The sequence below is a fragment of the Sander lucioperca genome, chromosome 11, assembly GCF_008315115.2.
Source record: "Sander lucioperca isolate FBNREF2018 chromosome 11, SLUC_FBN_1.2, whole genome shotgun sequence".
Taxonomy (NCBI): domain Eukaryota; kingdom Metazoa; phylum Chordata; class Actinopteri; order Perciformes; family Percidae; genus Sander; species Sander lucioperca.
In genome coordinates this window covers 8,277,599-8,304,286 of record NC_050183.1, presented here as the reverse complement: position 1 = coordinate 8,304,286, position 26,688 = coordinate 8,277,599, and the positions used below count along the sequence as shown (strand labels likewise).

Below are 26,688 nucleotides of genomic sequence, written 5' to 3'. Positions count from 1 at the left end.
CCTTGAACAATTTTGAAATCCCCAACACAGCCAAGCCGGAGAAAGCAGGATGAGGAGAAGCCCGACAATCACACAGCCGTGACCGTTAACCGAGGGAGAACTGTGTCACTCTGCCCGCATCATGCACTGAATGGGGTATTAGTCATTCTGCTAAATAACCATTAACTCAGAAGAACAGGAAAAAAAAATTTTGTTGAAACAGATCTGTTTCATTGGGTCGGGCCAGCTGGAGGCCACGGTAGACATTTCAGCTGGGGTTTACATGAAGATTAATAACTTGAAGCAGAGTTTGGCATCCACGTTGAAGGGGAAAGAATAAAAGAGAGTCGAGGAGACAGAGGGAAAGGAAGGAGGTGCAAAGTGTGACAGAGTGGAGGAGAAGGGAGATCTAAGTAAATGATTCCTTAAAACTTCCCCAAGCACATCAAACAGGAAGCTATGTCCACTTCAGCTCAGTGTTGGGAAAGGTGTGCTGAAGGCCTGTCTGACTGTACAGGAACTGAATGACTGTCTAGTGGCTATTTTCGCCCGCACACACACAAGTGAGCCTTGTCTGTGTGCTGTCGTGTTTTTTCCTGCATGCCTCTACGACGTGTAACATTAGACAGCCAATCACAGGCATTATTAGGTCTTGGTAGAACCATGCTGCATGCTTATTTGGCTCACTGACGGTAATGAGATTTACCTTAGGTATTCACATTAGGTATTCTTCAATACTCGATACTATGGAGGCAATTCAGTCGCTGCCTAAAAGTATAGAAGTTCGGTACCCAGCTCTACACATCACATGCCACATTTATTGCACAGCTCTTGTATTGTGTTGCAGGCTTTTCATTTTCCGTCCATTTCTCCAACTAATAAATGGGTTGTTTATTTACAATAATTTGCCGGAGCAAAATAACACACCTGAACAAATGCTGGTGTGAGTCTGTGAAAAATTATAAATTTGTTCTAAAACTGTAAAATATCCTGCTTCTGATACATATTTGGTCCACATCATCATCTTTACAAAACTTGAGTGGGCCTTAAAATTAAAAACACATCCATCTCCTAGTTCAAAACGAAGCAGACAGACTAGTGGGCACCAGGCACTGACTAGATACCTCCCAATTAACCGTCCAGGTCACCTCATTTACAGTTATATCTTCATCTACTTGCTTCAAAGACTGTCTTAATGACGGTGGTCGGAAGAATGAGGACCAGAGCCTTTCCTGTGCTGCATTCGAATGTTTATAATGTGTCTGTGTTGAGCAAGTGCACTATAAGAGCACATCTAGATCTATGCTGAGAGAAAGAATGAGAAAGAGACAGAGAGCGGGGCAGCAAGCACAGGATCTCTATTCCAGTTTACAAAAAAAAAATCCCTGGCATACTTTACCTTCTAAAGGATTTAGATGTCAATTCAATCCTTTTGCCTATCTTGGTTCCTATTTACTCAAAAAACTAAAAAAAAAAAACTAGTTGTACTGGAACAGCTGTATTTCCCACTGGACAGAGGTTTTGCTGTAGTTTGCAACCCTTCAACTAATTGTGATCCGTCTTCAACTTCACTTCCTTCTTCCTAGTGCAAGACTTGGGAACTTGCCCACCGCTGATGTGTAGCTGTGTAAACATACAAAAGAACTTTAAAGCTTTTTTTAGGTATCCAGACCCGTTAGATTTCCATATGCACACACGTACAGGCACTCAATTGATAAAACACGCGCTACAACTCTATGCTATTCATATGCTATGCTTATTAAGATCAGGTCATTAGTATGTCTCAGAGTCAATCCAAAAAAACAAGCCACAGTTTGTTTGTTTTTTAAATAATAAACATTTGTCTTTGTCTCACATCTATCAACCCTCTGCCGTAGACCTGAGACATAAATCTTAAGACATTAAGCGATATGAGAAGGATTTAACGGGACCATATGCGTCTGTAATAAAGAGCCAGACAGGCGGTGACATGAGAAGCACTGGGCAGTCTCTCACAGGTCTGACTGCCACATAGCTGCCGAAACTCTGGGTGTGTCAACATCAGTTTGCTCAACCAACAGAGCCGCCTGACAAACAGTGCAGAACTACAAACACCTACCTGTCTTGCCTTCGTACCACACTGTGAAACTCCATTTTTCATCTACCAGGCACAGAAGCTCAGGGCTGCATACATATACAGTAGACTAGCTTTGGGGAAAGAAATTGTTGGGATGGCTGCTACAGTACAGGTTTACACCACAAGTCCTTCTTATACTAAAACTAAATGGAGCATAAACATTTGTTTAAGGGGGTTTTTAGTTCTATAAACCTATAATGTTCATCTGCAGCATTTTTCACAGCATGGTACACACATTGATATGAATGGGGTTGACAATTTTTTAAAACACTTTTCGGTAAAATGCAATGCAATACAACAGCAACACGCATTACAGCCCCCAAAATGACTATACAGTTCTAAAACAGCTTAAACCTTAAGACTGCATTAGTTTTATCTAGTGGCGTTTTTCCATTCCATGGTACCTGCTCGACTCGCCTCTACTCGCCTTTTTTGGTTTTCCATTACGAAAAAAAGTCCCTGGTACCGGCTAACAGGTACTTTTTTTTTTAATACCACCTCTGTCCAGGTTCAAAGCGAGCTGAGCCGATACCAAAGGGTGACGTGAAAACCTGCAGACTACGGATTGGTCAGAGAGAATCGTCACTAATCACTGCGTCATCATTGCTAGCGACAGACGGGGGTGTCCTGAACAGAACCGCCATTTTTAAATAGTTTAGCCAGCAGTGTTTTTTTTGCTGCCTCCAGCTTCTTTTGAAACAAAATTTGTTCTTTCTGAAATTCTTCTGGCTGTGGCAAACAGCCACATGCCGAGAGTCAAAAACAACACACCTTCGACGTTCTGTGTGTGTGTCGCGTCAGGCATGAGGGCGGTACTAAATCTGCAATAGAAAATGGAGGACGGGACACCGCAGCCGAGTCGAGCCAAGTAGAGTCGAGCAGGTACCATGTAATGGAAAAACGCCACAAGTGTACCCAATAGACTGACCACAGCGCACTTTACATATGCTCTTATGGGAACAAATAAAGTTCCAGATAAACTATGCAAAACATTTCAGCATTCTTATGTATGAAAGTTTTACACCAAACAGGCGATGCAGAGAATGTTAGTCATCACATTTTTTACTTATTCATAGCTCATGGCATAGTAGCAGTTGCTTTGTCATTGAAGCAATAGCATTATGAAAAACAGCTGGAAACTGGAGTAACTACGGAGCTAGTGTAGCCACACGCTGCATTGACTTGTCTTGCCAGCTAGATGCCAATCTCGCACAAGCATTGCCGTATACATAAAGAGCCATAATGTCACATTGGAACAAACTCAACACACTATGAAGGATACATGAGAAATCTACTACCATACCCAGATAACTAAACCCGGCAATATGCTGGATTCCCTATGTGAAAGAGGGCTACATCATTACCATAAACTACTGTCTTGTGCTCTTGCAAAAAGCCGTGGTATACCGTATGTGTGTTGTGAAAATGAATCAGCAACTATTAAGATAATCTATTAATTGTTTCAGTCATTTCTCAAGCAAAAATGACAAATATTCTCTGGTTTCAGCTTCTCAAATGTGAGGATTTGCTTATTTTATTTTGTCATCTATGACAATATATTAGGGGTGTGCAAAAAAATTCAAGCTCTACCAATTCAAAATTGATTCATAGAATTTTTTTTATTTTTTTATTTTTTTAAATTGTATGTCTACTGCAATCACATGGGGAAAGTAACTACATTTACATACTGTGAATCGTTTTTTTAAAATCGAGAATCGTTTTTGAATCGAAAATCGATTTTGAATCAAATCTTGAGCCTAGAAATCGATATTGAATCGTGACATTTTCTGAATCGTGCACCCCTACAATATATGATACAGTACTGGTTGAACAAAACATGCAAATTAAAGACTTCACAGTGGACTATGGAGGAATTGTAAATGGCTTTTTTTCACAATGTATTTACATTGAATTGAATATGACAAAAGCAGCGAAGCCTACAAGCAACTATAATGACCTAATGCCCACTGCATAAATATGTTAGACCACCAATTTTGGGCAATGCTTCATGTTGACAGGAAAAAGGTGCCACACAAGACATATTGGGTCAAGAAATATAGAGATGTCCTGGCTGTAATTTATTGAGCAGCGAAGGGAAAACGTATTCAGTATCCCGTTGATAGATGTGACGTTCAGCCAGGTTGAAAGGGTTTGATCTGTTTAGACACAATGTATTGCTAAGTGGAACAGAACTGAAAATGCATGTGACTTTCATGGTAGATAAAAAAAACTATTTCAACATAAACCAATATGCATTTGGCTAAACGAACTGGCAGTTAGTTGGCACAGTAACACCAGAATGCCAGGTCAGGCTGCATGAGTCTAGCAATTTGAGATTTCTGGGAAATAGGCTCACGTGGGTGATGATTAGCATTATCAACCTTGGCTGAGAGTCAGTCAGTGGTGTAATAGACATACAGTTGTGGGAGTATGGATACAGGAAGGCATCTGCCAACTATGCCTTCAGCAGTGCTATTATGCCTATGAGGATAGCTGGGGTATCACAGGGCAGCCCTATGAGGCAGCCCTATGATGGCCCACGATGCCACTGTACATACACACACTCTCACACATCTCTTTTGGGTCATTTTATCCTTTCTGTGTGTGTGGGTTGATCATCTGTACTGTCTGCAAATTTGTTATTTTTACAAAACTCTGCCATGCCGGCAGTTACCTTGGCAGCAGCTAACAGGGATCCAAAAAAATATGGCCAACACAGGGCTTATCTGCTTGGCTTACTGAAAGACTTACTAAGAGAAACCATAATAGGCGTAGGTAGGCTCCATGCATGATACATCCTTGGGTGTTGCCAAAAAACAAACACTCATTAACCCAGATACTAGCGACCTGTTTGAGCGGTGTGCACATTGACAGATGAAGTGTGTGCTCAGTGTGTGTGTGTGTGTGTGTGTGTGTGTGTGTGTGTGTGTGTGTGTGTGTATACACAGCATCCTGACTCCCATTTCAATTATGAGTTCAGGTAAATATCTTGTGCGGCCTGGGGCCTTAGCTCGTTCAGGTGTACAGAATGTGCTCCTGATGTCAGGGATTTGAATCCAACTCATAACTGCTGATAGTGTGCCCTCTCTCTGCAGTCCTTCATTAGGGACCTTTCACATTCACAAGCGATGTGTTTAATACCCAGGCAGGCATGAGAAGAAACTAGGTAACCATGTTTGAAAAGGTGAATGACAAAACTAGATCTGAATTTGAGTTGCTACAGCTGCTAACTGAAGGTCAGTCTCCGGAGCTGCCACCCGCTTAACTCCTGGTGAAATAGTCTCTTTGCGGTGGGGAGTGAGGCAGAGGGACCGCAGAGTGCGCTTGCTAGCTAATTTCCAGGATAAAGCCTGACATCCAGTCAAGAGTCACTAACTGAAAATGGCAAGTTTTGAAGAAAATTTGGATCGTGCAATAAGGCAGGCCCACTTGGTTCTTTTGGTGATTGATCGTAAAGATTTACAAAGAATATGTTTACGGCATTTACTATCTAACTGGGACGTTTTGGGAACGATTGGTGGGATTGCTATGGACGAGGTACACTGGTAAGAGCACCTGTGGAGATAGAGCTGACAATGTAAGACTAATAAATTCCATTTCAAATCATGCTATTCAGATTCAGTTTTTCAATGCAATTATTCAAGGTAAACCATACAAATTCAAATTATGGGATTCAAAATCAGTTTTTAATGCAATTATTTACGTTGAGCAATTCAAATTTAAATGTAAATGCTTCAAAAAATATGTGTCAACTTCTAGTGACACATTTCTGCCCATATGTATCTGCTGGATGTGTAAATAGGCAACAGTTGCTACCAAGTTGGCCATATGAACTTTTTAAGGTGATATGTCACAGTTGTGTTTCATACATTCTGGAATTCAATAGTAAAATATTTTGTATCTCTGGTAACCATTTCAACTTTTACAATACTGCATTTAACTGCACTGAAAAATGTTTTATACTAAGGAATATTCTGTATTGTAGAGTTGTATTTTGTAGAAACATTACGAATAAAAGTACGTCTGTTTAATGACTGTTAAGGCGCTGACACACTAACCTGATTATCGGCCGTCGGACAGTCTGGTGAGGTCGGTGACTTGAGTCTGTTTGGTGTGTTCCGTGCCGTAGTCAGTCGGAGGAGCCGTCGGCTTTAATTTGGGCCAATTTGACTTGTTGAATCGGCTAGTGGGCAGTCGGACTCAATGACCAATCTGATTAGTGGAGTGCTAGCCCTTGACTAGCGACTCAGTGCACTTATGTTAAAACACTTACCGGAAATTGACAAGAGCGATGAGCATGACGAACGCCTCTCAAAATCTGACGAAAATCTTTCAAACTGACCTTTGTCGATCAAAAAAACAGACAGATTCAGCAACTGTATGGCCTATATCTCGCTTAAAATGTTTTCAGAATCACGTATCGGTGAACTATTTTCGTAAAATACGAGATCGTATTCCGAACGAGCCGCCATTATTGTCGGCTTTGAAATTCGGGAGAAGCCAGACCCACGTGACGCATTCGTCATTTCCGCGCACATTGTGCGCACGCACAGAACGTACGCTCAAGTCGGCGTCGCTTCGGTGTGTTCTGAGGCACTTTTTGGACCGACGGGAGCCGAATGATCAGTCAGACTGCCTTTTCTGCTGACGGTGGACCGTCAGGTTGGTGTGTCAGAGCCTTTAAGCGCCTGCCTTACAAAACCCCACCAACATCTGAGGAATCACCTATAGCGGTCAACCAACCAGGCACCACAAATGAGCAGAATGTCAATCTTTATGTTTATGTAATTAAAACATATTTGTATTGTTATTATGTAGGTGGCGGTGTAAAGATTTTGAAACCATTTTGGTTTTGAGCCAAACACCGGACTGGTATAACGAATTTCATCAGTAGGTGTTACACTTCACTCAGCAGTTGCTAAGTGGAGGAGAGTTTAACATAATGTAGTCCCGCATTGCCAGACCTTCCTCCACAGCGCTGGGTGGCGCCTCCTCAAAATAGCCTCGGGAAGGAACTAATTTGGGTGGAACGTGTACGTTCAAAGGTTGTTTTAGTCGTGCAACAGAAAACTCAGATTGGACAGATAGTCTAGCTAGCTTTCTCGATTTACCCTGCAGAGATCTGAGGAGCAGTTAACCATAGTCCTCAGAAATCGACCGGAGTTTAAAATGCTAACACAAAGAAAGCCAAAGGTAACGGACATCTGTCTGAATGGGGGACATCCGGCGGAATTTCCATTGGCACTGGAGCAACCCGGAAGTGGAACGTTGCGTATATAGACTAAACATTATGAAACTGAGAGCCCATGAATGAGAGTGTCCACTTGGTGGCGATAATGCACCTCTAAGCTGGTTTGCCAACCGCCAATAAACACTAAAAAAGAAGAAGAAGCAGAGTATAAAGCAGGACTACGTCTATGTTTTGGGGGGTTGTTGGGGGGTGCAGGTGTCTCAATTTTGTCTGAGGGAACTCACAGTGACTTTAAAAATCCATGGTCTAGGCATTAAATATATGGCTTTTTGCTGGGCGATATGATACTTTTGCTCTTTTTGTTATATTTCGGACATTAGCATTAGAGGATGGATACCTGAACCGAGCCCGTCGGAACCCGATGGTACCCGACGGGCCGGGCCAGGTTCGGACAGATATTTAGAAATGATGTTCGGGTCAGGCTCGGTCACATCAGCGCGATAAGGCATTGAACATTTATATTTTAATAAAAAGCTTATTATGTAGGTGCGCGCCTGTGTTAACATGCACTTGTTGCCCCGTGTGCGCTGATGCGCTCATCTGTTGACATTTCCGAATGCCTTCCTACAGTTGCTTAATAAAAGCGGGCTTTCCACACAAACAAACGTACATGTGTCATTAGTATGAGAAAAAAAACGAGATTTTAACTGTCGGGCTCGGACATAAATATCTTAATGCCTGTCGGGATCGGGCCGGGTTCGGTTACTGCTCTGTCGGACGCGGGCCGGGCACGGACAGAAAAATACGGCCCGATCCGCACTCTAATTAGCATGGGTGGTTAATCCCAGGCAACAACCTCTGCCATGGTACGCTGGAAACTCTGTATTTGTCTGGTGGCCTATAGTAAGTGTTTCCTAAAAGCTCTACATTACTGTGATCAAGAGACAATTTTTTTGACTGGTATGGTTATAAAATGATGAGAAACAACAATCAATTTGTCAGAGACTGGTCCTCAAACGAGACAATGCTGACTTGACCATTTCAGACGAAAATGCATTACTCAAAAAAATAAAACTTCAAATAAAAGTGTGACTTTCTGTTATTACATGTAGGAACCACAACTGATGCAAGTCACATTCCTTATGTACAATATGAACACACTTCCACAGAAGAAGAAAAAATAAGTAGCATTTGTGCAGTACTGCATTAGTACACATTTTACAGGTTTTTCAGCCATATGAATTACTTAACCTTCAGTCAACAGTGGATCCACATTTAAAAGTTAAAGTCACTGCCTCGAGTCATTGTTTGCACACTGCCGCAATGCACTACAATGCACAATGCTACAATGCACTTTTATTCTTCTAACACTATCTTATGTGTCATTATAACAAGATTTTTTATGTTTATGACATATGTTTCTATGTTACTACAACATCCTCAAGTCTTTCAAACAGCAATCCTCTTTGGGACGTAATTAAGTTTCTTTTTTTTAATAATAGAATAACTTGGAATGACATAATGCTGAGAAAACTATAATCACAAGAACATGAAAATATATTGCCATAAAGACAATAGATAAAATTCAAGATCAGGGGGAAACGAAACGGACATGCCATTGCACAGGAACCTAACTTAGCATCAAATCCCCTGTACACTTAAGTGTCATCTGCCAATTTCAGTTAGTGAAGATACTAATGTGAAAATCAACATTAGCAGTATGACACGGTTGCACTAACAAAAACAGCCATTTCCACATTTTGAAAAAAAAGGTCCAATTTCCTGAAGACCGCTCACAAACTGGTGCTGTTACTGAAGCTCCCTGGGCTCTGGCTGTACATTTAATTACTTGTGACTTCCATTAGCTACAGAGCAGGCGGCAGAGCACTACTCTGACCCTGGCTGTTCCTCAGCCAGCATGTCTACCATGCGCTAGCTAACCGCACCACTGAGTAAAGCCAGCCTGTCGCTGATAAACAGCTGGAATAATTGCCTCCGCTTACAACATCATACAAAGCCAGCAATGCTCCTTATAGGTCGCAGATAAGTATTTCACAGTGCATCAAACCAAACTGTAACCCTTTACATAAAATGGTTTCTAGCTTCCTATGCAATTTAGAACATCGTAATCAACAAATGTAAGCAATAGCAAGGTTGAATATTTCCAGCTGAAAACTGAAATATTTGGTTACACCTGCAATGTTTCTGCTCTACCAGCAACAAATTATTGAGCACATCCCAAAACTTTCTTTGTTAAAGTGGCCATATTATGCTCATTTTCAGGTTCATACTTGTATTTTGAGGTTGTACCAGAATAGGTTTACATGGTTTAATTTTCAAAAAGCACCATATTTTTGTTGTACTGCACATTGCTGCAGATCCTCTTTTCACCCTGTGTCAGGTCTCTGTTTTAGCTACAGAGTGAGACCTTGCAACTTCTGTAAGATCTTTGTTGGCAGTCGCACATGCTCAGTAGCTAGGTAAGGATTACATGAGCTAGCTAGGTGTTTCTGCAACTTCGGCCTGTACAAGGCAGGATTAGCCGGGAGACTTCTTCTAAATGAGGGCGCACTTCCAACTTTGTGTGGAATACCTGCAGAACAGGGACATGTAAGTAGTTCTATACAATTTATTTTGTAGATTATGGTGAATTTGTGTGTGTTGTAGCAGTGTTTTGCCATTGAAAACGAGCTAACATGCTAACGGTTAGCCCCCCAGGCCCCTTGTCTCAGCTAGTGACGTAGAAAGCCGTGCAGATTTTGACCAGCTCACCCGGAGACTGAAGGCAGGACACATTCAGAAACCCGTATCTCACTCAAAACAGCATGGATGTTTTTTTTTTTCAAAGTTTGTATGCATGTGGAAGCACCAGAGACACAAAATAACACCCCAAATCCCAGAAAAAGTTTTCATAATATGGGCACTTTAAAGCCCATGTTGCAGGGTTTATTTTCTAATGAATTTGCTCAATTTGCTTGTTGGTAATAAACATTTAAACTGTTACCCCAACAACATCAAATACAATGGATATCACAAAACGGAATAAAATACAAAAAAGTAGTACTATTTTACAGCGGTTTGCAATGATTCTCTTTTCCCCCACAATGCATTACGTCACGTTGGGGAGACGACAGACAAAAGCCCCGTCTCTGTTCACTGTCTATGTGCCACTGGTGTTGCAAAATATGGCTTTTGGTCTCGACCGAGTCCATGTGTCTTTATTATGTGTATAATAATATTGGAGGGAAAGTGAAACACAGCTTGGACGGGGATGATGTTCGGCTTTTCACAAGTTTAGACAGTTAGCTACGCCGACGTTTGCTAACGTTAGTGCAACAGCGTTAGCCTAGACTGCTAGCTAGGTAAATATTACGACTGCCTTCGGAGTTTCCTATATCGTTTCTATTGCGTTAGTGCTCCTTTTGTACCATAATTTTATTGAATGAAATGTTTAGCTTCGATCCTACGAGATGGGTGGATTTTTGTTACATACAAAGCTAACTGGCTATAGTTAGCCTGTATGCTAGCGGAATTAGCTAACGTTGCGTAACCAGCCAGCAACTTTGGCAATCGGCAGTAGTTTCGGTGAGCTAACCACGACAGTATTGTCGCCCACAATCAACCTCTGCTGCTAAAAGCAGTCAATCTGCAGTGATGTTTGAAATAGAGATGCTTGTGGATGTGTTAGCTGTCGTGGTTAGCTCGCCGAAACTACTGCCGAAGCTGCTGGCTGGCTACGCAACGTTAGCTAATTCCGCTAGCACAGGCTAACTATAGTCAGTTAACTTTGTGTGTAACGTAGCTAACAAAAATCCACCCATCTCGTAGGAGCGAAGCTTAACATTTCATTCAATACAATTATGGTACAAAAGGAGCACTAACGCCACATGTCTTATGTTGACAACGTGGACGCAGATATAGAAAACTCCGAAGGCAGTCATAATATTTACCTAGCTGTCTAGGCTAACTTTGTTGCGCTAACGTTAGCAAAACGTCGGCGTAGCGTTAGCTAGCTAGCTGTCTAAACTTGTGAAAAGCCGAACAGCATCCCCGTCCAAGTAATAAATAAATACTAGGCAAATATGTTGTTACTGGAGCTAGTAGGCTACCATCAAAACGTGAGCTATCTAATCGAAAATGTGTTTACAACGTCGGGGGATTTCAGAGGTGAGACTGACTGGCAAGTTAGTCCATAGCTAGCATTATGCCTTCTATTTCTAGATCTAGATACGTTTACTGGTACTTATCTGAACTAACGACATGATCACTGTCACTAGATATAAAGAAAACATTGACTTTCACTCGGTGCTATTCACTGACAGTAAAAACACTCTTCCTCATCCCAGTCAGTCACCATAGTTCTAGTACTGGGCTGAGGCACGTCTCCCCAACGTGACGTCATCACCGAATTGCATTAAAAAACCCACTAAACGACTAAAACGGCGAAAACTGGCCTTTAACACTATTTGGAGACATTTTTAACAATGATATACATATGTTGAGTGCTTTATGTACCCATTAATCAACAGTGGTGGTTAACCTGCAACATGGGCTTTAAAGTTTCTTTTCCCAATTAGTGACAAAAATATGAAATACAACAGTGGATTTAGGAAGTCACAAGCCACTGTAGAGAAAAGACTCAACGAGATATGCAGCCAAAAACATAATAAAAAGCTACACTATGCATGAAGGTCTATTAAAAAAAAAAAAAAAAAATCAAAAGAGGTCCATAATAGGTTGCAAATAAGGGGAGACAACCAGAGTGCACTATAACTCACACTGTTGCTACATAGTTCTTAGATCCTTTTCACACAAGCTTAAATAATGTGACAGCAGACTCCCACCACAAGCTGAAACAAAAATGACTCCTGCAATTTGTACTTTTATAAAAAAAAAAATAGGTTGCACAGATGGAAAAAGGATGTCATCCAAATCAACCTCTTTCAATGAGTCACCATCACTGCATCTCATCTGGACACAGGAAAAGAAGGACAATAACTGTTTTTTTCCACCAACAACACTTTTATATTTCTTATCAATGTTTGCCAATATGTTGGCCAACTGAATCAACAGATGCTTTTGTGTGTTGCCAACAATGAATTATTTTAGCCATTTTACAAGTAGAGAAGCAGTGCTTCGATATCCCGCAGCATTCAGTTAAGCGGAGAGGTCATATCACACCAAAATATCAACAGATTCCAGCAGTTTGATATCTCTTATTTTATATTAGCTACATAGCTTAATTAGGTCTTGGTGACATAGTAACTGGTGGTTAGCAACATTCATAAGCCACTCAGACTTATTCAGCAGCCAAATATGATTAGTGGTATCTAGAGCCCAACCAATAAAATCGGTATCAGATGGTTTTCCCAGGCTACGTGCAAATCACATTTGCTCCTACTTCAGTCCAGACGGTGGTTTGATGCACCTGAGGCTGCATGGTAATGGCCAAAACCTCCAAAAGAAAAAATAACGTGCACTTTCAACATTAATTGTATTGTACCCAAGGGGAAATTTGTCTCGCAAGTTAAACACAGAACAGACTTCTACATAAAATCTAGTAAATACACATCACAAAAATATGTAAAGACGTATTAAAAAAAAAAAAAAACGGCTCACATTCTCACTTTTAATTACAGTTTTGCTAGCAACTAATCACAGTCTGAAAAAACATACAGATGAAATGCATTTATAAAGTACGAATGAGACAAAAGTTTCTTACTCACACCACTTCCTCACCTATACAGCTCATGCTCTCGCCCATACAGATCATACAACATTACACTACAACAGCTCAATGACCATATGTTTGGAAATCGCTCAGTTGTTTTCGGTTTCATTTCAGCTTCCACATACCACTTACTGATGTAGTTAAAGGTGAAAAGAGTAAACATTATGGATGCATCCTGGAGAGACGGACGGATTTACACCTTTTAAACATCTGGCTAGATTGCTCAAACCACTACCCAAGTTGGCCCAAGACACATAAAGTGGCTAAGTGTAAAGGCCAGTTATGGAGATCAGATCTTGTCCCACCTCCAGGCTAGCTGTTGTTCCACTGACAACCATTTAACAATGTTGCTGTGGATAGAGGGTTTCTTAATGGATCTTTCTGAAAAGCTATTGTGGTCATATTCTAAGCTTAATATGAATCCACTACTCTACTTGATAATACAATTTGAACATCTCCTTATGTTAACAAAGCTATAACAACAATAGAGCTCAACAGTGACCGCCCACTTTTTTTCGGCTCTGTCTCCGGAAGTGTTTTTCCACATTCAATTGTTTCATTGATGTTTCGAAAATTGCTTATATATAGACTAAAAAGTCTGGAACCAAGTCAACCAGCTACGAGATGAATAGTGAGCATAACATTTGATTAGGCGCAAAAAAAAAATTTGAAAACGGCAAAAGGTACAAGACCGTGTACAGACACTATCATAGACTTCAATGGTAGAAGCTCGCTCGCAGTTTCGTGGGTACAGTAAACGTTTCTATGGTAACAGCGAGTTGGACCAATCAGAGACGTTGCTGTTACGCTTAGGATTGTGGGTAGTGTAGTTTTTCTCCGTTAAATCGCGAATAAAACATGTTTTTCTTAAAACAAGGTTGATTTCATAAGGACTTCTAGCTTCTACAGGAGCAGAAACCTTTGTTTCACAACCACGTAGCTCGGGGTCAGTCTACCTCGGATGGTTTAGACATTATGACTGATATTCTAAATCCTTATGGAGAAAATCAATGGGATTTTTACTTCCGGAGTCGGCTGTGGGCGGGACTGGTGAGGTCTATCGTTTTTTTTTTTTCAGCATTTAACAAGTACAGCCCCCTTGAGGTTCTGACAATGATACGACTCATAATTGTTTGAGAACAGAGTCAAGAACAGTTGTTTCTTATAAGCTGCTATTCCTTTGAGTGTTGAAAGTTGCTGCAGATGTGAGTGAGAGCATCCTTAAAACCAGAAAGTGAGAATTCAGTCACTTGTGACAACAAACCAGTTACTCAAATGTGTACTTAAAGCATGATACTGAATCCTTGCTAGTGTTGCCGTTTGTAGCTAACACTAAACTTGGACTTAACTGTAGTGTGAAATAAACAAAATAACAGCTTTCTCTGTCAAAATAATGTATATAAAAACACACAATGGCTCTGCTACTCTTCTTTATACATGAAATTTAGTCTGTGGATGGCACAGTCTATTCTCTGGAGAACAGTTATTTCCCAGAGTGGGCCACCTCAGTAAAAGGCCTTTACTAGACCAGACACCAAGCGAATGCAGTCTCCCTTGTAACAGACTTAATTAAAAACCCAACACTTATTCTTTTTTTAAGCCATGTTTTACAGGCAGATAAAACTGCAGTAATGTGGAAGACGACTACAGAAATAAAAGGGAACTGTTGACAGTAGGTCTGCAACTAACGATTATTTTCATAGTCGATTAATCTGTTGATTATTTTCTCGATTATTCGATTAGTTGTTTGGTCTATAAAATGTCAGAAAATGGTGAAAAATGTGGATCAGTGTTTCCCAAAAGCCCAAGATGACGTCCTCAAATGTCTTGTTTTGTCCACAACTCAAAGATATTCAGTTTACTGTCACAGAGGAGAGAAGAAACTAGAAATTATTCACATTTAAGAAGCTGGAATCAAAGAATTGTTACTTTTGTCTGGATCGATTAGTTGCCATCGAACAAAAATAGTTGCCGATTAATTCAAGAGTTGACAACTAATCGATTAATCTTTGCAGCTCTAGTTGACAGTTGATTGTGAGATTAGTCAAACTCATTCTTGATAATCTATGTATATATCTATGTATATTTAGAATAAGTCAGTTGCCTTTTAGTCTATATCCTTGACTTTTCACTTCCGGGATTGCTCTGTTGCTGACGGAAATTCCGCCGGATTTCACTCATTTAGGCCGGATATCCGTTGCCTTGGGCTTCCTTTGTGTTAGCATTTTAAAATCCCGTAGATTTATGAAGACTGTGGTTAACCTTTTCTCAGATCTCTGCAGGGTAAATCCAGACAGCTAGCTAGACTATCTGTCCAATCTGAGTTTTCTGTTGCACGACTAAAACAACTTTTGAACGTAAACAAGTTACTTCCCGAAGCTATTTTGCAGTGGGTCTGCGGCTTTTCCCGGTGCTTAGCGATTGTCAAGACGATTGTGATTGGTTTAAAGAAATGCCAATAAACCAGAGCATGTTTTTCTCCTATGACGGAACGCTGTGTGGACTAGCCAGACCTTCCTCCGCAGCGCTGTGGAGGAAGGTCTGTCAAAGTGAGACTAGATGACTTCTAACAAACACATCAAACCTTTAAAAGGGGAACTATGCAGTTTGTTTAGCTTAAATTACCTTAACTGAACAGCTTCAGTCATTGGAATGGTTATATGACTTTTTTCGGGTTGAATGGTGGTTGTCTCGCTCCCCCCTAGTGCCTGTGAGTGGATAAACCACCCTTGCAACTTTCGGCCGGCGAGCCAGTGGCCTCAGCATCAAGAAGTATCGCGTGATATCAGGTCTCGCGATGTAACGAATTGCTTCACGGCACTGCACACATACAGGAACCGGCTAGCTATAAGAACAAGGTAAGGCGATGGAGTTTTTCGAACTATCGTCATGGCTGAGCCGGCAAAAAAGAAGCAGAAAGCTAGGGAAGCATTGTTGGAGGAACAGAGAAAGAGGAAACAGCAGACTGACCGAGCGAGGAGGCAGACACAAGTAAACATAGGAGCTGCCAAGTATCTATTCCAAAGCTGTAGGGGGAGCTCTATAGAGAAACCTGCGAGCAAAAAGCAAAGAAATGGCCCAAACTGCATAGCACCCCCTTAAATTCAGAGGATAACCATGTAGATTTTTATGACTTTAAATGGAATGAGTTGATTTACAGCAGGAGAATGTTACAACCTATTTTCAAATGCAATAGTGTGTCGGTTAATTGTTTTGTGAGTTATAGCAAAGCAAAGGCACACCATAACCATAACAAATGAAGCCTGAATAACCATCACATAACGAGGCTGAAATGCTGACATGAAGTCAAATACCCTCAAACCAACAGAGCTACACATTAGTAGAGAAGCAAGAGGACTGGGACAAAAAGCTGAGGAGTTGTTTCCCATCCTTTCCTGTAAAGTTCTCCGACCCAAGACGGGAGCTTTGTTGGTGTAAATTTCATTTTGTGTAAAAAAAAAAAAAAAAATATTATATATATATATATATATATATATATATATATATATATATATATATATATATATATATATATATATATATATTTATTAATAAGCTTCCTGGGTCAATGGCTGCACTTCTGTGCGTTTCCCCTACTGACTCCCGTAAGACTGGAAACACACTGAACCACATCTGAAATTTGATTTGCATATCACATCACACACAAATCCTGTGGTGACCAGGGTAATGTGGCTTATGCAATTGTGGGTGCAGTGTTTTGCATTGTGCAAACCTTTACAATACAATAAAAATCAGTAGCCATTAGTATCTGTTTTGTTAGTATCAAGAGGTTAGAAAAGAAGTGTCCAGCCATGCCAATGTGAGACTGTCTGTGATCACGCAGGCTTACCCAGCAGAAGAAGCTTCAGCTCCCTTCTTGCATCCCTCTTGTCTCGCCGGAGTTGTTTCTCGATCTCAGAGTTGATTCGTTTGGACTCCTTCGCCTCTTCACTCAGGCAACAAGCCATCATGGAATCTAAAGTCATCACCGCATGAGCTGAAAAGCCCGTCTGACAAGGGGCGCCGGGCTACACCTCACACAAAGTATCAAATAAATGAGCAACAGTCCGTTTCCAACAAGTTATATCCAGCCAATAATCGAGCTTAAAATGCTTGCTGCAGAATCTGGCCTTCTTGTTGATGGTTGATGAACTGCTGTCTTGTGTCAAATGTGTGACAACTCAGTCAAAGTCTTTTGTAAGTCCTCGGGCTACAGGAACTGACAGCTGATCACAGAAAATGTGCAATGCAACATGTCCGCAAACATCTTGGATGACTACCTAAGGTGTAAATAACCATTTTTATTTGATGCACTTAGCGGATATTAGTTTCGGTAACGCATAAAAAAACACCTACCGACTTGGGTCCCAGAGACAGTGGGACACTACTGGCTGCCACATTAGTACGATCCCTCTGCTGGTGGCCCGGTGGCCGAGTACAAGGCTAGCCGCCCCGAAACCAACACTGTACGCCCGCGCAGTGACAATGAGCGCCCGTCACACTGTCCATCTACTGAACAAACACATAGGCTAGCCCGCTGTCTCGAGCACTCGACTAACGATAACCCTTGTAGCAACCAGACTCAAAATATCGCTTAACAACTGCGTTCAGGGCAGTTATCCTCTTGCAGACGGAGGCACCCACTGACCAGTGTAGCTAAATGGGCAGGCTAATTGTTAGCTAGCTAAGTTAGCTCAGCTAGCCATCCCTGGAATTACAGCCAACTGGCTAAAAACCAGAAAGCTTGGCCTGACAGAGGAGGACCTTCATTGTATTAAGCTAATGTTCTCCAAAAGACCTTGACAGGACCAAACCCTCAAAATTCTCAAACGTCTAACTTGACAGTCAAATGCACCCTTGTAGTCCGTGCATTTTATCGCTCCTGGTATTTTTTCCTGGTGGTGGTGATTGCTCTTCGTCACCCACTCGCTCAGCCCCGGTGTGTGCGGTGCTGCTGCTGCTGACGTCGCTTGGGATATAATTGATAGGCAGAGGCAGAGCGAATGAAACTAGAACTTGTGGGCGTTTAAGGCGGGCCTTTGCTGGATGGTTAAATTCCCAAGTTTGCTTGAGAGGAAGTCTTCCTTTAGGAGGCGTGACGGGCAACGCCCATCTCCTGTCAAAGACCCGCAGATCCACACACTAATGTGTGTGTGCTCATCCTGACTGTTACATCAACAAAACACAAAAAACATTGAAACTGTAAGATTGAGCTCCCTATTTAATGTTTTTACTTAATTTATTTTATATTTATTTTTTGCTGACCCTGGCATGTTTGTGTTATTAGCCTACTTTATTTTGTTTAATTTATGTTTTTCTTCTCTTTTGCTTTTATGTATTTTGGCTGTATATTTTTGTATCTAGTTAAAACACATCTGTCTGCAAGCAGGAAAGAGTACATTTACTCAAGTACTACACCTAAGTAGCCTACTATTTTTGAGGTACTTGATTAATTCCATTTTATGCTTCTTTATATTTCTTTTCCACTACACTTCAAAGGCAACTATTTACCTGACAGCTCTAGTTACTATTTACTTTTCAGATTTAAAAAAAAAAGATGATTAAACCAGTGGTTTCCAACCTTTTTGGATTGTGACCCCTTACAAAAAGGCAGTGTCGCATTGGGGCCATGTTTTAGAGGTCTTGAGTTGTCAGCAGTTCATTTATTATACCTTTTTGAAGCCCAAAGAGATTAAAGGTATCCAGTATTTCACAAAATATCAACAAATATAAAAAAAGTCCTAAAAATGAATACAAATCAGTGTTGCAGAAATTATTTTTTATTTGTTTCTACCTAAATAATCATCTTATGACCCCTCAAATTTATCTTGTGCTTTGGAGGGGACCCGACCCCTAGGTTGGAAACCACTGGACTAACTAAAGTAGATTAAAAAAACTATGGTACAACAGTGTAATGCTACATTTTTCTGTGAAACCATTACTTTTACATTAACAGTGGCTGGTGTAACGATGTAACAGTGATTCTAGAAATAGCCGTTATAACTTTATTTTACAGACTCAAGGTCCAGATAAAAAAGTACACATAACATATTACAAGCACATACAAACACACAAACATGAATACATACAGACATACTGACTACCACATATTACATAAAGGGAACATACATACATACATACAGACATACATACATACAGACATAACATACAGACATACAAATAGCTATGCACAATAATTAAAACAGGTACAGATGCGTGTTCCAGTGTTTCCGGAGTTGGGAGGTATATCTGGTATCAGAAAGTGCAGGGTTGGTTAAGGCAGTTAAAATTGTATTCTTTGACTCTGTTAATCGTCACATGAATCTGTACATAAAATTCCTCAGCACAGCATGGACGGTGGGAACATTACTCATCACAAACAAATGGGTAGCACTGGTCCATCTTGGACACTTCAACAGGATTCTAAGTGCATCATTGTATGCCGCCTTCATCTTATTTATTAATATGATAAGTTTTAAACTATAAGTCACAGTGGTGGATGAAGTATTGAGGCCCTTTCACAAAGGTGGTCATACCACACTACCAAGATGAAGTAAGTCCTGCATTCAACATTTTACTTAAGTAAAAGTAATGTTATCAACAAAATGTGCCCAAGTGTCAAAAGAACATTAATATAACATTGCACGATAACTCATTTTAGAGGGTTATATTTACATGTATTTAATATCAAAGGATTGTTATCAGTGATTCCTTAACATGTAAAAAAGATATATGTATTACAATGCATCATATTTTACAAATCTATAATAAGTACAAGATGTTCCTCCGAAATATAATGGAGTAGATGTATACAGTAAAATGTAAATACAGAACTTCCTCAGTATTTACATTACTTGAGTAAATGTCCTGAGTTACTTTCCACAACTGATCTGCATAATGGGCTGTGGAATATCCTGTTTAGGTGGTTTAGCTTCAGTGAGTAATAATTTGTTTGAGCAGTGGTGAAAGAAGTATTCAGACTATTTACTTTTTTAAAAGTGCACAATGTAAAACATTCTGTTACAAGTAAAAGTACCAAAGTATATAGACTAAAGTGTACCTTAGGTTTTGAAAGTAAAACAATTTATTATGAAACATGGTACCTATCAGGGTTATCATACAGCATACGGGCTGATCCAAAAGGGTGGCCAGGGGGGCTAGTGCCATACCTGGCGTTTGATTGGCCTCCCCAGGTGCCGATCCAAAACTGGTGGCCACCATATAAAAAAATCCTGGAGCTGTCACTGATTATTGGATAGTCATTATTAATGCATGAAGATGAAGCAGGATTTTAATGTTGGTGAAAGTGAAGATAATTTCAACTACCTTATTTGGAATTGAATCTGTAACACTGCATCATATTTGTGTGTGTAATCTAAGTCTTCACAGTAACTGTGGCTGTCAAGTCAAGATAGTGGAGTAAAAAGTACATTTCCCTCTCAAATGTAGTGAAGAAAATGTATAAAGACGTGAAAATGTTAGTTTGCAATTGTACTTTCCAGTGATCAATTCACTCAAGCCCAACGAGAAATTCAGTTAATGACTTATTATTCATCCTGTCGATATTTCAGTCATCTTTGATGGAGATTATAACAGAATCAAAGGCACAATGTCACTGTATCTAAATATTTCAGTGTGAATGAGCTGGCAGACAATACTGTTGAGCCAAGTGACATCTTGTGGACGTGTGATGTAGTTGCAAAAGGGAGGTTCAATAAAACATAATTTAGGAATCTGGTAAAAATTTTGAAAAGCTTCAAATCCTTACATAAAAATAAGATATCTCTGTGTTTGACCTGTATCAAAGCCTCTTCCTTTTATTGTTCCAAGCAAAAGATGTCTAACCTTAATATCCAAAATAATAATTTAGGAGAAGAAGCTTCCAAATAATTGCGTCGAGGCTCAAATCACAATAAAATCTTCATTCACAGACATTTATTGAAACAGATGGAGTGCATTAGATTATAATAGGATGGCTACAGGTAAATCAGATCAACTACCCTTTAAAGGTCCTATGACATGCTGCTATTTGGATGCTTTTATATAGGCCTTAGTGGTCCCCTAATACTGTATCTGAAGTCTCTTTCCCAAAATTCAGCCCTGGTGCAGAATTACAGCCACTAGAGCCAGTCCCACAATGAGCTTTCCTTAGGATGTGCCATTTCTGTGTCTGTAGCTTTAAATGCTATTGAGGAGGAGAGAGGCGGGGCAAGGTGGAGGGTGGGGGTGTGGCCTTGTGACCAAGGGGGTAAGCCTCTCCTCGGACCGCGAACCTCCTATGGCGCCATTTTAATGCTACAAAGCGATCACCCTCCGTTAGCATTCCATTGACTGCCATTCATTTTGGCGCCACTTTGACAGAGAATAACTTTACATCTGAAGAGTTTAAAGACTTTATTTGTCCATTTTTTATTTCTAAAGAAACACGACAATGTATAAAAGGCTCCATTACCTTGTACCTCACGTTATGGCTCCGTAGCAGACGTTTTTATAAAAATAGGCTAACGATTGTGTCATAACCACGCGACTTACTGTCGCATAGTAGAGAAATTACCATATAGTACAGGAGAAGCGCGCAGGCAGTTTCGTCTCACATTAGCTGTTTAAGTGTAATTACTAATGTTAACTAGCATTTTAGTTAGCTATAATTAGCCTGTGCCTATGTTATCTCCTTACATATACCTACGCTCTCCGTCTCTGCAAGATTGGGAATGATTGAGATTTCTCTTGGCACAGCCAGAAGACTTACAACTTTCAGACACGTTGCTCACGGCACATTTACGTCGTCTCTCTCAGTTGGAGGCTGCGCAGTAACGCTCAGCGCTCACCGGAAAAGTGCTTCTAACGGCCTTCACTGGTCTCCGTCCAGAGCAACGGGATCTGTTGGTCCATTCTTATATACAGTCTATGCTTGTGACCAACTGTTTGCAAGCCATGATGTCTCTCTCTTTCTCATGGGTGAGCCAAATCAAGCCCCCAGGAAGAGCGCCATGTCTAAAAGCCACCATGGGCTTAGCGGATAACGGTGGTACTGCACCCAATGGCCCAGAAAGACTTTTCACATAGACTTTGCATGGCGAAAGAAACTTCTATATTTCAGCGGATAATTTTTTTAGGGGTACATCAACTTACCAGCTCGAACAATTAAAGGGTCCTTGTTTAAAATGTCACATTTTAACATTTTTAACATTTACTAGTAGCCAAATCCAGAGTTAATAAACTAGGTATGACAAACGCACATAATAGACGCGATCAGACCCGCGGGACTGCGCCCGCCCGCTCACATGACATGGTCTGTAGCTGTAATAATGGATATAGCTAATGGTTGTAATTCACCATGTATTCTATTAATACGTCCATGGTATTATCTTATGATACACCCGAGGGATGTATGTATGCTGTTAAGCCTGTAACGTGGATGTAACGTCATGTATGAAGCATTTCCCAAACTGGCGGGACTATCGGCTAGTAGCTATTAGCGGTAGCTAGCATGGATGTATTAAGAGAACGGTAATACCATAATTAGCTATATGCCTACATAACGTTACTACAGACATAGCTAGTGATTACATCGCCTTGGTTCTCTCTTATGATACATCCGAGGGCTGTATGCTGTAAAGCTTGTAACGTGGATGAGGGATGAAGCCATGGATGAGCTCTGTTCACGAAACTGCAGGCTAACCTTAATAACTAGCTAGTGCTAGCTAGTAGCTAGTAGCACGACATAATGATTAAATCTCCTTGGTTGTTTAAATACATCCATCGTTTATTTAGATAAGCATGTTAACGATCAGGAACAACAAAAACACAAATAGTGAATATTTTAGACAATGAAAACGGCAAGTTCATGAGTTTGCCACTTGTAAGAGACACGAGAGAGAAGCTCATGAATGAGCATGTTGCTACCGGTTGCTACGACAACACAAACAAACTGTTGCTGGTGCGCATGTCCATCGTGACGTCATGGGCCAGTCAACACGGATGAGCCGAGCTCCATGTTTGCTTTATGCGCTTTTGAGCACTCTCATTGGAATGTACGGGGCTTCCTGCCGAACACTGTATCCAGTTCTCTTAATACATCCATGGGCCAAATTCTCTGGGCGGGCAAAGCAGCAAAAGGGGAGGTAACCATTCCCCTTATGACGTCACAAAGGGAAGATTGCAGATCGGTCCATCTGAGCTTTCATTTTCTCAAAGGCAGAGCAGGATAACCAGGGCTTGGTTTACACCTATCACCATTTCTAGCCACTGGGGGACCATAGGCAGGCTGGGGGAACTCATATTAATGTTAAAAAAAACCTCATAAAGTGAAAATTTCATGCCATGGGACCTTTAACATTTCAAGTATATCAAAAATAGATATAGATTAAAGTTTAAAATATTTTGCAATTTGAAGGTTTAAACTCCCGAAGCTCAAATGCCAAAGATTCAAGATGTAACCTAAAAGAATGAATGCATTAGCTAACAACAAACTGGTTCTTGGTATGCTCGGTATGATCAGGAGAATCCTCAGTCATGACTCATGAGAACACATATAGCATGATGTGCCCACATCTCAGTGAAGCCACATACCTTCAGAAATGACTTTATTCATTCACTTTGAACTGTCTGCCATATCATTCAACGAACAAACATTTCACACAAGTTTTATTTTCTAAAATTAAGAATATCCTCATATTATGTTTAAGTCTTAGTAATGTAATGTTATATAAAATGCACTCTACATTTGGGCGTCTAGGAATAATTACAAGGATACACAGGATACATCTGAGGGGTCGCAAGATAATAAATGGGACAGAAAAGAAGAAAAACATGGCTCTTTTACACAAATTTATATTAATTTTTTCTTGAGGAGACAGCCGCTTTTTGATGTAGCTGCTCACAATTCATATGTAGATATATGCAATGGAGGAAGAAGTACTTAGAGCTTATACTTAAGTAAAAGTATCAATACCACAGTCTAGAAATACTATGTTAGAAGTAAAAGTCCTGTATTCAAAATTCTATTTAAAGTGACTATATGTAACTTTTACATGTTTCTGACACTGTGTAATGTTCCTTCTGATGATCATAAATGACCTGTAACTGCAAACGAGACTAACGGTGAAAAGAAGGACGTTTTATATAGTTTTTATTAAGGCCTCTGCCCAGGTCAGTTTTTTTTTACCGCAAAGTCACAGAATGATTTACGGCATGTAGACGGCGCTACAGAGCACACATTCTGATGGGTCACAGATTTCGGTGTATCACCGGAAAAGCCTGTGTTAGTGCATCCAGCCAGGTAAAAGGTAGCAGGAGATTTCTTTATGTAGGCCTAATTGTATTTTAATTTTATTTTAGAAGTTATCTGCTGTAGTTACGGCTGATACTGGGGCAGGGCCATCACAGAAAAAAAGGAAATAAATGAAGAATAACTAAAAGCTAGAAGGGAAAGTGAAAGACAACGGGCAAAACCGAGTCAATCTCGGTCGGGCTATCAACAGATGGATACAATTACGGTATTGTAAATGATTCAAAAACGTCCCCGAATTGGCCCTCGTGTATGTAATATGTCTATTTCATTTATAAAATAACTTTACAATGCGCGATGTGGTTGAACGCCAGTGGCCGTGTTTGTGTTGGCCTATTTTCTTTTCCCTTGTCCCCCTGTACCTGTGTAAAGTGTCCATGGGTTTTCATGAAATGTGCTATATAAGTTATTTCTCTTAATGCTTTGGCTTGTGACACAGTGACAGTGATACCCGGTTTAGCTCACAATACATGCAGTAGGCTAAGTTACCGTATGCAACGATGCATCTGTATCTTATTCTCTTATTGTAAATTAATACTTTTCTGTCTGAGCAAAACATTCATCGCAACTGTATGACCTCCCAGTAACGCTAACTTGGTAATCTACAGTGGACAATAAAGCACCCTAAAGAAAAGACCTTTACGACAGCAGGTGTGGTAAAAACACTACCGCTTTTGTCCAAAGCGGCCGCTAGAATCAACACAAACTGAAAGTTAAAGTGCCCATATTATGAAAAAATCACTTTTTCTGGGATTTGGGGTGTTATGTTGTGTCTCTGGTGCTTCCACACACATACAAACTTTGAAAAGAATCCATCCATGCTGTTTAGAGTGAGATACAGTTTCTGAATGTGTCCTGCCTTCAGTCTCTGGGTGAGCTGGTCAAAATCTGCACGGCTTGTGATGTCACAAGCCGAAACGAGCAGGCTAACCGCAACCATTAGCTCGTAGCGCTAATGCTAACGCTAGCATGCTAACGCTAGCATGCTAACGCTAGCATGCTACCTCGTTCTCAATAGCAAAGCACTGCTACAACACACACAAGTTCACCATAATCTACAAAAGAACTACTTACATGCGCCCTCATTTAGAAGTCTCCCAGCTAATCCTGCCTTGTAACTGACCAAAGTTGTAAAAACAGCCTTTCTTTTACTGTCTATGGAGCTAGCTAGCTGACATGATCTACATCTGAGCTACTGGGCATGTGCAAGTGCTATCAAAGATAGTACAGAAGAAGAAGAAGAAAAGAGGTCTCACTCTGTAGCTAAAACAGAGACCAGCTGAAAAGAGGAGCTGCAGCAGTGAGAGAGAGCGGTGCAGTACAACAAAAATATGGTGTTTTTTGAAAATTAAACCATGTAAACCTATTCTGGTACAACCTTAAAATACAATCATGAACCTGAAAATGAGCATAATATGGCTGCTTTAAATATAGCCACTTTAAGTAAAAGTACATAAGTATTAGCATCAAAATATAAATAAAGTACCAAAATTAAAGTACTCATTATGCAGAACAGCCCATTTCAGAATAATGTAAATTATTGAGTTATAATTATTGATGCATTAAAATGTACATTACTTTAATGTTGCAGCTGGTAAAGGTGGGACTTAACCTATATACACTGCAAGTAGCTTGTGAATTTCACCAATGGATCAATGAAATTATATCTTTATCCAATTTAATACATACGTAGTAATGTATCTGTTGATTACATTTAGTATTTAACTAAATATTTTTATTAATCTGAACATAGTGGAGTTCAAAAGTACAATATTTGACTCAGGAATATAGTGGACAAAGTAGCAAAAACAAAACAAATGAAATACTCAAGTAAAGTACAGGTACATTAAAATTGTAGTACAGTCCTTGAGTAAATGTACTTAGTTACTTTCCACCACTGGACATATGTAAGCTGAGGGGTCAAAGGTTGGTAACCGGTATAGTGAATCAAAGAGCATTTGTAAAAGTGTTTAATTGCGTTTTGTGGTTGACATTTAAAGGGAATCTCATGAGCAGGGTTAATGTTGTGCAAATGTGCATTTATCTAAACAATAATGCTGTTTGAACAATTGTGTTTGAATGGTTATTCTTGCTGAACAACAGTTTACACAAATTAATTAATTGTTTAGTTTAGTTTATTGGTTTACACATACACAAATACTACAGATTAAAGGTGCTGTAGGTAGGATTGCGAAGATCCAGGCCTTAGCTAAAACAATTTGAACATCGACAACTTCTCAGTCCCTCCCCCCTTTCCGCTAAAGCCCAAAACAGTATCCTAAGCCCCTCCCCCCACAAGGGAGAATGAATGCATGTGCATGAGCAGTGATTGACATGCAGTTAGACACCCCCCCTCACCCTCTTCTTCCTGCTGCTTCCTG

General features: G+C 40.2%; 1 protein-coding gene across 4 annotated transcripts in view; it reads right to left on the bottom strand.

Moving 5' to 3' along the window:
• The window catches only part of LOC116055441 (guanine nucleotide-binding protein G(q) subunit alpha-like), a 40,632-nt gene extending 22,658 nt beyond the window's left edge, over positions 1-17,974 (bottom strand). For 2 of the 4 annotated variants that reach the window (XR_004898879.1, XM_031307440.2), the window contains exon 1: positions 16,868-17,972. Coding sequence is in view for 3 of the 4 variants with exons in the window: in XM_031307440.2 (XP_031163300.1) it covers positions 16,868-17,003 (136 nt within the window). In the remaining variant the exon portion in view is untranslated. Of the gene's footprint in view, positions 1-16,867 lie in introns of all 4 variants that reach the window. The other 2 variants (XM_031307439.2, XM_031307441.2) reach the window with 2 other exon arrangements.
• Positions 17,975-26,688: the final 8,714 nt, after the last annotated feature.